The sequence below is a fragment of the Hibiscus syriacus genome, unplaced genomic scaffold (genome assembly GCF_006381635.1).
Source record: "Hibiscus syriacus cultivar Baekdansim isolate YM2019G1 unplaced genomic scaffold, ASM638163v2 tig00110794_pilon, whole genome shotgun sequence".
NCBI lineage: Eukaryota > Viridiplantae > Streptophyta > Magnoliopsida > Malvales > Malvaceae > Hibiscus > Hibiscus syriacus.
In genome coordinates this window covers 305,026-316,108 of record NW_024062865.1, presented here as the reverse complement: position 1 = coordinate 316,108, position 11,083 = coordinate 305,026, and the positions used below count along the sequence as shown (strand labels likewise).

General features: G+C 34.2%; 2 protein-coding genes across 3 annotated transcripts; both read left to right on the top strand.

Moving 5' to 3' along the window:
* Window positions 1–4,260: 4,260 nt before the first annotated feature.
* LOC120141193 (GRF1-interacting factor 3-like) lies at window positions 4,261–7,842 on the top strand. 2 transcript variants are annotated; one of them, XM_039156129.1, is made up of 5 exons: window positions 4,261–4,457; window positions 4,563–4,702; window positions 6,508–6,584; window positions 7,144–7,231; window positions 7,310–7,842. In XM_039156129.1, exons 2-5 carry the CDS (start codon window positions 4,625–4,627, stop codon window positions 7,622–7,624), a joined length of 558 nt encoding a protein of 185 aa, XP_039012060.1. In that variant the 5' UTR covers window positions 4,261–4,457; window positions 4,563–4,624; the 3' UTR covers window positions 7,625–7,842. The 2 variants fall into 2 exon arrangements, with proteins under 2 accessions (XP_039012060.1, XP_039012059.1); XM_039156128.1 differs by having other exon boundaries at window positions 4,261–4,467; window positions 4,561–4,702.
* A 2,163-nt stretch (window positions 7,843–10,005) lies between these two features.
* Window positions 10,006–11,031, top strand: LOC120141192. Its single transcript, XM_039156127.1, has one exon. The coding sequence runs from the start codon at window positions 10,078–10,080 to the stop codon at window positions 11,014–11,016; it is 939 nt and encodes a 312-aa protein (XP_039012058.1). The 5' UTR covers window positions 10,006–10,077; the 3' UTR covers window positions 11,017–11,031.
* Window positions 11,032–11,083: the final 52 nt, after the last annotated feature.

Below are 11,083 nucleotides of genomic sequence, written 5' to 3'. Positions count from 1 at the left end.
AAATAATTTAATTCCTTCTCCTAAAGTCCTCCCTTCTCCCGCTCTAGGTAAGAGTATAACAATGAGCATTATTCAAATAGTTCATGCAATAAATAGATGATACTTAAGATTTGGCCCACATATTTTAAATGCACTCTTCATTAAATCTAAACTGACATTAAATACTTGTGTTAGTGATTAAAGTAATAAAAATACCTAATTAAAGAAATCATATTTGATGACAATGAGTGTTGGCATTGAGATTTATGAATTTGAGATTGAATTTGAGATTGTAAAGTCAAGTTTGAATCCTATCACCGTCACTCTTGGTGGGCAATATGTAAATTCTTATGTAAATCTCAGTTGAATTTTAGGTATGTCTGATCATGGATTGAGGGACCCAGCCATGACCTAAACTTTTGTGAATTTTCAGGAACCGATAAATATTAAAAATAATTATTTATATATATATAATATTAATAAATTTAATTTAAATTAAAAAATATATATATTTCAAATAATTACAAATCGCACATCACGCACAATACTATTAAAATAGGCACACCATCCCACTTGAAAACCCACGAGCCACTGTTCCTATTAATTATGGTCCATACACTATTTTATTCACCCATGGCTAAAATCCAAGCTACCAGCAGGAGACAACTCATATTTAAGTAATCATTTCAGTTTCCCATGAATTTTCTAATGCTGGAACTTCACATGGAGGTGGAGTTACATGATACAACCACCACGGTTTCGATAAAAAAAACGAAGCTGGACGGCATTGCGGCATTCTTCAAGCATATTATAATAAGCATGCAGAAAAAAGAATATTTGATTGAAGGAATGCACTGCAACAGAGGTGGACTAGACAAGAAAGCACGAGAATAGAAGGAATATTTGAGTTGCGGGTGACTCGAGGACGAAAATAAATTAATATTTATATATTTAATTTAAATATATATACCCGGCCCGATACCTGTTTAAATAACCGTTTATGCTAAACGGAGATACCCGTTTCCCAGCGATTTTTCCCGATTACCCGATGGGGATCCCCGTTTAAATTCCCGCAGTTTTTTAAACGGAAACGGGTATCGGTTTTTTAAATGGGGACGGGGACGGAAGGATCAATACCCGGCCCGAACCCGGCCCGTTGCCATCCCTACTTGCAACTTGTTTCTGGATTACAAATCAAGAATACCTTTCACTTTCGTAGAAAGTATATTTGGCAATGGCCTGGGAAGAACCAGAGCCACCAAAAGAATCTTCTTTCCCGCACTAAAATACAGCCTCCTTAGTATCCATCACAAAGTAAACTCTCATTTTGTTATTAAAACTAAAATAATGCTATATATATATAATCTATGTGCAGCTGCCTGCAAACAAACAATCCACCTGTCAAATAAACAAGGAATTCCTTCAAAATGCAAGTCGACCCCAGATACATCCATGCACCAGTAGAGTCCTGGTAAAAGCTGAAACGCTGTCATTTTCTCATTTACGTTTTTTTTTATTGGTTACAATTGATAAAAAGGCACGCCGTTTGACTGATTGGTTCTTCAATCAATGTCTTTAATCGGTTGACTATCTCCTCATTTAGGTCACTCTGTCATCGATATAACCTAAGAGGCTGATTCTTTGTATTTTTTTTTCAAGTGAATTCAAGGTTCGTTGATATGGATTCTGAGAAAGGAAAGATAGTTGAGGGGAAGACGAAGGAATCAAGGAAGATGGTGAAGACATACATGGCTTTCTTATGGTCGTTTCTGGGGAGTTTGGGCGGAGGCTTGCTGTTGGCATGGTGGGAATATGAATATCATCCAGAAAACAGGCAGCTTTGGATGGTACCCTTTGGTCTTATCATGTTTACAACGCCACTCGTCATCTGGTTCGCCATTTTCGCTTCTGATATCTGCGGTTGTACCGAGGATGTAATCCAACCAGACGATGGCTCGATTCATGAACCGGGAAAGGTGATCCACCTAGTTACTTCAACTGCGTGATGGCTGTCAATTTCTATAATGTTTTTCGCCTCCCTTCTTGACATAAACTTGACAATAATGGCACTCCCTTTTGACTTACCTGTTTGCAGTATCAGTACCGTTTCATATAAAATATTAACAATTTTTTATACAATTTACTGAGAATGGTTGATAGTTGTAATTACTTGGCAATCAGATTGCACAGTTTAGAGTTTGATTTGGTGGTGCAAATTTTTCTTTGAGTTTTGCCTAAATCAGATTGTATATTAAATAAAAATAAACCCCCCGGACGAATGAATAACTCATATTATATGCTTTCTGGAGATTGGAATAGTTGACTTTGCTACCTAAAGTACTGCCTATGTGATTTCTTTTTCTAAAAAAACTGTCACAGAGGTTCGTTCAACAAATAAGCATTCATTGAAGGGCGTGTGGGATGGTCCACGATCTCCTTAAAAAAATTTGAATTTTTACATATTTAGATAATTTTTTTACTAAAATTTTATAAATCTATATTTCTTTAAAATTTTATAAATTTAATCCTCGTAACATAAATTTTTATTGAATTCATACTTTTTGAATTAATCACTACTATCAAATCTATTAATCGACTAATTCAGATCGGGTATTACAGAGACAATGACGACCTTCCCAATCCAGTTTGCTCCATTTACAAACACGAAATTTTGAACTTTTGATATTGTTTAAGAAATCTAATACCTCATCCAATTAGACAAACATATTATTGGTTATTTAATTCAGACTTTAGTATCTTAGAAACTCTTGTTTACATTCACTAATATTATAAATAGTATCGTGATAATATAAAATGGATAAATTAACACTAAACTATTTAGTACTATTATTATAAAATACTTTTTAAGTAAATGTTCAATTTAATTCTTATTGACTTGTTAGAAATTAAATGGAAAAACATTGAACTATTTATTCATATTACTGCAAGACACTTTAATGCAGATGTATTAAATGAGTTTATGCTCATATCATTACACTAGCAATCAAGGGACGCATAAACTCAACACCACCAAATCTCCAAGAAGGAATAGAAAAGACGGTTAAAAAAATCGAACATAGTTTTCGAAATATTAATTGTATATATTAGGTCTTCTAAGATCGTGAGAAGATATACATGTCGGTAGGAATGGATAGTAGGGAATAGGTGGAGCCAATTTTTTTATTTATTTAAATTTTTATATATTTTAAATTTTTAATTAATTTTTTTCTTTTAAAATTTTATAAATTTTATTTTTTTTAAAATTTTTAATTTTTTTTTTAAATTTTATAAATTTATTCTCTAATATAAAAATATACAGAGATGAATGATTATATAAATATTTTAATTTTTTATAATATTTATGCAATATTATTACTTATTCTTTTGAGTAATGTTCCCACATACATCATTAGCGGATACTGATCGGATAGGATACCTCACACATGCGTTATAGAGGTGGGAAACACCAATTAACTATTATTATTTTTTAATTAAGAAATTATTTTACTCAAAATTTGAATTTAACCCTTTGGTCTCAACTAAACTGAAAGATCTTACAGAAATAATTATATAATTTTGTGGAATTGATTCCTGCCTCCACCTATAAATATACGAGTTCAAGATCTTATTTTTCATAGTTAATTTTTTGATTATATACAAATTTTTAAAAAAATAATATTAAAAATTCAAAACTTAAAATTAAAGTTATCAAACAACACCTAAAATGATCATATACAGTTAATTTTAGGAAGAAAAAACGAATATTAACACTAAAATCCATCATTTTATTTATATTTTTAAAAAGAAAAAGAAAAAGAAAAATGGGAGTTACAGTCAAAGCTGATGAAAGTGAAGACCTAAATAAAAAGGCTAACTATACCTTCAAAATCTAAATTATTATATTTGTTCGATTTTAGTATTTAAACTTAAAAAATAACTAATATTTATTTTAAGTTTTATTTAACACTTACCATTAAAAAATTAATAAAACTATTAACGTTATATTTTTTATTAATAATATGATATCATTTTATGATAACACATCAATATTATTATTAAAATTTTAATAACCGAATACCAAAATAAAATTTAAACTAAACGTTAAATATAATTATGAAAAAAAATAAACTTTAGATACTAAAACTGAATAAAAGTAATAGTTTATGTACTAAACATGAATTTATCCAAAAATAATAAAACAAATTGACGTAAGCGGCCTTGCAAAAACCCAATAAACTAACAACTAAAGCCTGAGGTTTTTGTCTTAACCCGACACACCTAAACCTCACGTCTTTTGATTCTTTTTCTTCTCTTCGGTTACAAACTTTTTTTGTTTATAATTTCCTCTTTCAGTTCCTTGTAACGTGCACTTCTACCCTCTTAAGTTCCAGAATCATCATCATCGCTACCTAGTGAAAGTGAAATCCCTCTTCAGACATTAAAGAAGGTAGTAGAGAAACTCGTTCACACTCACCATGGTAAAACAAAAACCTAAGAAATAGTAAATACCCTTTATTTCTTTTCACACTGTTTAATATTTGGGGATATTCAACTTGGTTTTTTTGGGGGGGGGGGGTTTGCAGGATATTTTTGCAGGTGATTAGGGTTAGGGTTTCTTCTTGGAGAAAAGTTAATCTTACACAAGATGCAGCAGCCACCGCAAATGATTCCTACGCTGCCTTCATTCCCACCTAACAACATCACTACTGAACAGGTTCAGAAGGTATACATGTATTTACATTAATAGATATACTGCGTTTAGTACTGCTAGTACTTATAAGTTACGGCGTTGCTGAGAGTTAGGTTCATCTAGTTTTCATGGATGTTTATGATTACTACGATTATGAGATGGAATAGTTTTGCTTCCATGAATTGTTTGCGCCTATTAATTGTTATCGGAACAGAACAATGATTGTGGAAAGGTAAGGGTTATTTGATGTTGGTTTAAGAAGTTATGGTAACAATGATGGATAGCAAAGAGAGGTGAATGGAAGCTATAGCTGATGCCAGGGATCTATTATTCTTTTTGTTGCATTCGATGTGGCTGATTCAATTGGAAGTTGTTGTCATGTTGGAGATCCAATTGTTCTTTTTGTCGTGTACGATGTGGTTGATAAAATTTGAAGTTGTTGGGGATCTAATTATTCTTTTTTTGGCGAACGATGTGGTTGATTAAATGGGAAGTTGTTAGTCATGTCGGGTACCTGATCTTAATATTTTTTTTGTCGGATACGATGTGGTTTCTTAATTTGGTTTTCTGTCTGCGTTTTAGAATCAGTTGTCACAAGCAAGAAACTTATGCCATATTGAAAGGTGAGATCCATCAGGCACGTCTAGTGATTGTGCTTGATGCTGGGGAGAAACAACAGCCTGATTTCTCGTGTCAATTTGGTTCTCTCCATTTTGTCTCCTGAATCATTTTCCGCCTTTGGATTCTGTCTTTTACGAAGTGTGCAAATAAACTAAAAGCAGCCTTTTAACATCTGTTCAAGTTTATCTAAGTCTCCAAATAACATCTTTGGAATTTATCTGCAATGTTGCCAAAAAAATCATTAATGTAGTTTAAACATCTTATTTGGAATATTTTGATATGAAAACAAAAATTGGTTGATCTGCTTGAAAGTTCGCTAGCATATTGATACTTTCAGTAATTAAGCTGTCTACATGGTTCCAAAGACATGTCTGTTGCAGCAGAAGCTCGAATAGTGCCTTCCTAATAAAAGGCCCATAAGGCTGATTTCTTAAAACCGTTTAAGTTGCTTTCATCCTGTCATTGCTTGAGTTAAACTAATTAAAAGCAATTCGTGTATGCTTACGCCTCACTAGTTATGTTCATTTTCATCCCACTTATAGAAATTCTTTAGTTTAGATCAAGATAGGGTGGGTAGTAGATGATATCTTCATGTTACACTTTGAATCATCTGTTCCAATCCTTGAAGGGCAATATTCCTTTCAAGGAAAAGCATTATTGTGCTGTAAATCTTAAAACACTGATATCATTAAAGAATGTATTGATATTGCGTTCCATTTCAAGAAAGTCTAATAGATATTTGATACAAGGTTGGTGTGTGATTTAGTAAAGCTGTTGGCTAAATTTTAGAAGCGTCTAAGATGTGAGCTTTATATGCTAATTCTCATGGATGATCACTATGTCTGTTTTGGCCCGACCTAAAAGCTTAAAAGCCAGCATTTGTTCTATCGAAGGGAATACATTTGGACGGCTCTATACCCTTGAGACTGTAGTATCCTTTTTTATGCTTGAACTTCCTATTGAATGGGCTATCATTTCCTAGGTTAAGGTCCTTTTCAAAAATTCAAGATTCAGAAAAACCTGAACAAATTTAAGTAGTTTGGTTGACATACAAACTTTCAGTAAACTGCTTTAGAGAAGTCCATATATATCTCTGCCCCAAATAATTATCTGTTGGGCATATTGACTGTTTTTGTCACTTGATGCTAAGGAATTCAATGTGATAGTAGAGATATTAACTTGTTCTTGTGGTTTTCTCTTTCCCATTCTTATTGCAGTACCTTGATGAGAACAAGAAGTTGATCTTGGCAATTTTGGACAATCAGAATCTAGGAAAACTCGATGAATGTGCCCAGTAAGTAATTTATAATTTTTTTTTCTAGTTGTCTTGGTGGTGCATTCATCGTTATTTGCTCTCAACTAGTTTTGTGGGTTACTTGTCTGCTTTTGGTCCTTGCATAATTCAATAATATCTGGTTAGCAGAAGCTACAACTTTCTGTTGTGAACATGTTATTAAGGATACGTGATGGAATTTTTTATTTATATGACTTGCATATCCAATGTTTGTTGGTCATTAGCATATGAATGGTGTTACAGCTGATGCAGTGAGGTTCCACTTCCCTGATCTCCACTCCCCTTCCATGTATTCATTTAGCTTAGTTTCAATCAAGATGATACCGAAGTGGTGACTTTTAGAAGCCAGAGAGGAGGATTATCAACCTATAAAGCTTGGAAATTGGGACAATATATTTAAATGTTAATACTGTGAATTGTTGTATATTCTTATTACTCCCTATAAAACGACCGTCGTTTTTTCCCTGTATATGTGTTTGGTTTTGCATATTCACACTAGCACATTTGATTACATGTATGACATTTAGGCAGCAAATATATCTAAGATTTGATGATTTAGGTATCAAGCTCAGCTGCAAAAGAATTTGATGTACTTAGCTGCAATTGCGGATGCACAACCACAAACAACACCCACAATGCCTCCGCAAGTTAGTCTTAAACTTAAATTATTTCTTCTAGCTATCTGCTGTTACCCTACTGGCTTACATGTTTGCAAACAATTGCAGATGGCGCCACATCCTGCAACGCAACCAGGAGGATATTTTATGCAACATCCTCAGGCTGCCACAATGGCGCAGCAGTCCGGTATGTTCCCCCAGAAGATGCCGTTTCAATTCAACAACCAGCATCAAATGCAGGATGCACAGCAGCAGCAGCTACACCTGCAGCATCAACAAGCCATGCAAGCTCAAATGGGAATCAGACCTGGAGGACCCAATAATGGCATGCATGCCATTCAAACGGAGGCTAATATTGGAGGTAGCAGCAGTGGCGGTCCCTCTTCAGCTTCGGGCCCAAATGATGGGCGTGGTGGCAACTAGCAAGGGGGCGCTGAAGCCGGTGCTAATCTTGGGGTTCTTGGCATACCAATGAATCAAAAAGAGCTAGTTAGACAAGGACAGTTTTAGTTGTAAAAGGAGGAAAGCTTAAAGCTTGTGGTGTCTACCTCCATGAATGTGGTTTTGTAATAACATTTAAAGCTTGCTGCGTGTATCTGAATTATGATCCCAATTAAAGCTTTATGGTAAAGTTTGTGCTAAAACAAGCTGGGTAAATCATGGTCATGGTTGTGAAAGTGGAACCTACCGTGAGAGACCAATTAAAGGTGGTGGAAGCAGTTGAGCTTATTTACAAATAGAGATCCATGAGATGAGGCTAAGATAGTGGTGTGCCCATCTCTATTGTTTCAAAGTGAAGGACATGTTCATCAACTGTGCACCTTTACTTGCCTTTTAATGATCCGAGTTGGGAAGATATTAAATTTGTATTAAGTAGATAAAATAAATGGCGCCGAACTTTGTGGAAAGACACCGACTTCTCTAAGGTTAGTTTAATTCATCAACTATTTTTTTCATATTTTTTATTTGGATATGTAAATCTTTAGACAGGAAAGAAGTCAGAGATTATTTGAATACTATTTTAAGTTGTAATTTGGCTTGAAAAATGCTGCATCTACAAGCAAAAGGTGTTATGGAGATCGTCAAAACTCCAACAGCCATATCGTGGTAAATTTCGATTTGCTTCTAATTCCTTAAATTCAGTCTTCAAAGAGATCAATAAACATAATTTCTCCATATAATTATGGATGTAGGTTTTTGCCAAGGTTGTAGAAAGGGATGGACCGAGGAGGCTAGAGTGATGGGAGAGGTTGTCTTTGAAAATTTCAAATTTTTGTATAGCTTAGATATCTTTTTTTGTATCTTTTATTAACGATTTATTTTCGATATCTCTTAAAATTTCATAAAATTTATCTCTAAAATTTTATAAATCTATTTTTTACCATAAAATCTTGGGTTTATCTCTAATAGTAAGAACTCTATCATTTCAAGCAATATACTTTTTAATTTAAGGATACACATCGAACTTTATGACATTTGGTGGGGAGACAAGCGTCCTAGTTGAAATATCGTATGGTTTACTATCTTTACTGTTTTTGTATGTCTTTCTTTAGCTTTCATAATGGTTTGTTATGAACAATTATATATGGTTTATTTTAAATGAAACGAAATATATTTTTACGAGTCATCCCTCAGCCATTGAAAATAAAATGGCAAGGATTCAATATTTTATTCTTTGAACCTTCAAGTGCACGATCTTTTCCGGTCTTTTTCCAACATCTAATTCCAATTCGTGTGGTAAACACGCAACTTTTCTCACCCTTTACCACAATCATTTTTCTAAACAACCCTTGTCCCCACCTATTTATTTAATACTAATCATCTAAATAAAATAATAAACTTAATTTATCAAATCAAATAGAATAATACACATTTCACAATAATTATTAACGTTATAGTTTTAAAATTTTGTATTCGAGAAAAATATAAATAAAACTGAAAATACAATCCACGCATCCATATAATTAAAATACAACAAACCATCATATTAATAATTGGCATAGATAATAACTTCAGTTCTTTTTCATGGATGAATGTTACTAATCTCCTTTACTTTCTACTTTTTCCTTGGTTTTTTTCTTTTTGGGTAAATTATCCCTAGCGTCGTCAAATTATTGGTTTGATTCTATTTTGAAACCAAACTAAAAAATTGATCAATTAGGTCACTAAACTTTCGTTTTAGTTTCAATCAAACCACGTGTTATTAATTGTTAATGAAAGTGATGACATAGCAGTTAAGCTAATTTATATAATAATACATTTGATCATCATTACTTATGTATTCTATTAATTTGATTTTAATTTTTAATTAGAATTAAGTCAACAAATTTATTCCTTAAATAAGATGATACTGCTTTAGATTTACTTCTAGGAAAAGGATAACAAAATTCAAGTGAAATAATTTTCGATGTTCACATGAAGAAGACCCTTGTTATAACTTTATTTTAAAATGTACACTTGAATTTAAAATTTTATGACGGTCATTTCTAAATTAGCGTCATCTTATTGGATGATTAAAGTTAAAACTAAATTAATAAAATGTATAAATAATGATGAACACATGTTTTTGTAGAAAATTACTTAACTGATGTGTCATAAATTCAGTTAACAATTAATGGTTTATGGCTTGATTAAAACCAAATTGAAAGTTTAGTGATCTAATTGATAAAAGTTTTAGCTTAATAGTCAAAATATAATCAAGTAAATGGTTTAGTGGCCTCAGGGAGTAGTTTGCGCTTTTTACCTCTATTCTTTCAAAAGGTAATTCGCCCTTCTTAAACAACCAAGAATTGGCGTTCCATTGGCGTCAACCTGGAAATTAAAGGCATATCAAAACTCTGTTTTTCTCTGTTCAAGACTCGACCAAGAAAACCACCATGAAAGATGATCAACAACGCTCTCTTCACCTCCATACCCGCCAAAGAAGCAGTCTTTCCATCACCAAGCTCTTCACTCACACCACCGCCTACGTTATCCTCGTCTTGTTCAGCTACGCCATGGGTTATCTCTCTCACTCCTCTCCTACTCTGCAACAGCAGCAGCAACTTCCCCAACTAACTCCTCCTCCTCCTCTTCCAGTTTCCCTACTCGACAGCTTCCGAGTCACCGCTCAGTGCTCCAACCCACCCGTCCCTCCCCACCTCGTCTTCCCAACGATACTCGATCGAGTATTCAATAACACCTCCCCTTACACGAATTTTCCGCCACCCTACCTTCGAGCCTTCCTAAGGGGGAAAAGAATCAAAGGCTGGGGCTCCAACGGCGCCGTTTTCGAACACTTGATCGAACGAGTCAAACCCCGAGTTATCATCGAAGTCGGGACTTTCTTGGGTGCGTCAGCTCTCCACATGGTCAACGTGACTCTTAAACTCGGCCTCAAAACTCAGATACTCTGCCTCGACGACTTCCGTGGATGGCCGGGTTTCAGAGACCGTTTTAAGGACATCAACATGATAAACGGCGACGTTCTGTTGCTTCAGCAGTTCCTGCAGAATGTGGTTTATTTCAATGCGACCGGGTCGCTTTTACCCGTTCCGTTCTCAACGGGTTCGGGTCTGGAGAAGTTATGCGAGTGGGGGATAAGGGCGGATTTAATAGAGATCGATGCGGGTCATGATTTCATATCCGCTTGGGGAGATATTAACCGGGCGTACCGGCTGTTGAGACCCGGTGGGGTAATCTTTGGCCACGATTATTTTACTGCGGCGGATAACCGCGGAGTAAGAAGGGCGGTAAATTTGTTTGCAAAAATGAATAACCTCAGGATCAAGACAGACGGTCAACATTGGGTGATTCATACTAATTCAAGAACATAGGAAAAAATGCTTTGGGTTTTTAGTTTGATTGTGTAATAGCATTGTGAAGAGATTTGATAATAATTAA

Bases quoted from the DNA above. Each gene is read 5' to 3' on its own strand.
- LOC120141193 (XM_039156129.1), top strand. From the start codon at position 4,625: ATGCAGCAGCCACCGCAAATGATTCCTACGCTGCCTTCATTCCCACCT. The intron at 6,585-7,143 runs GTAAGTAATTTA...TTGATGATTTAG, and splicing joins AAACTCGATGAATGTGCCCA to GTATCAAGCTCAGCTGCAAA. The intron at 7,232-7,309 runs GTTAGTCTTAAA...AAACAATTGCAG, and splicing joins CACCCACAATGCCTCCGCAA to ATGGCGCCACATCCTGCAAC.
- LOC120141192 (XM_039156127.1), top strand. From the start codon at position 10,078: ATGAAAGATGATCAACAACGCTCTCTTCACCTCCATACCCGCCAAAGA.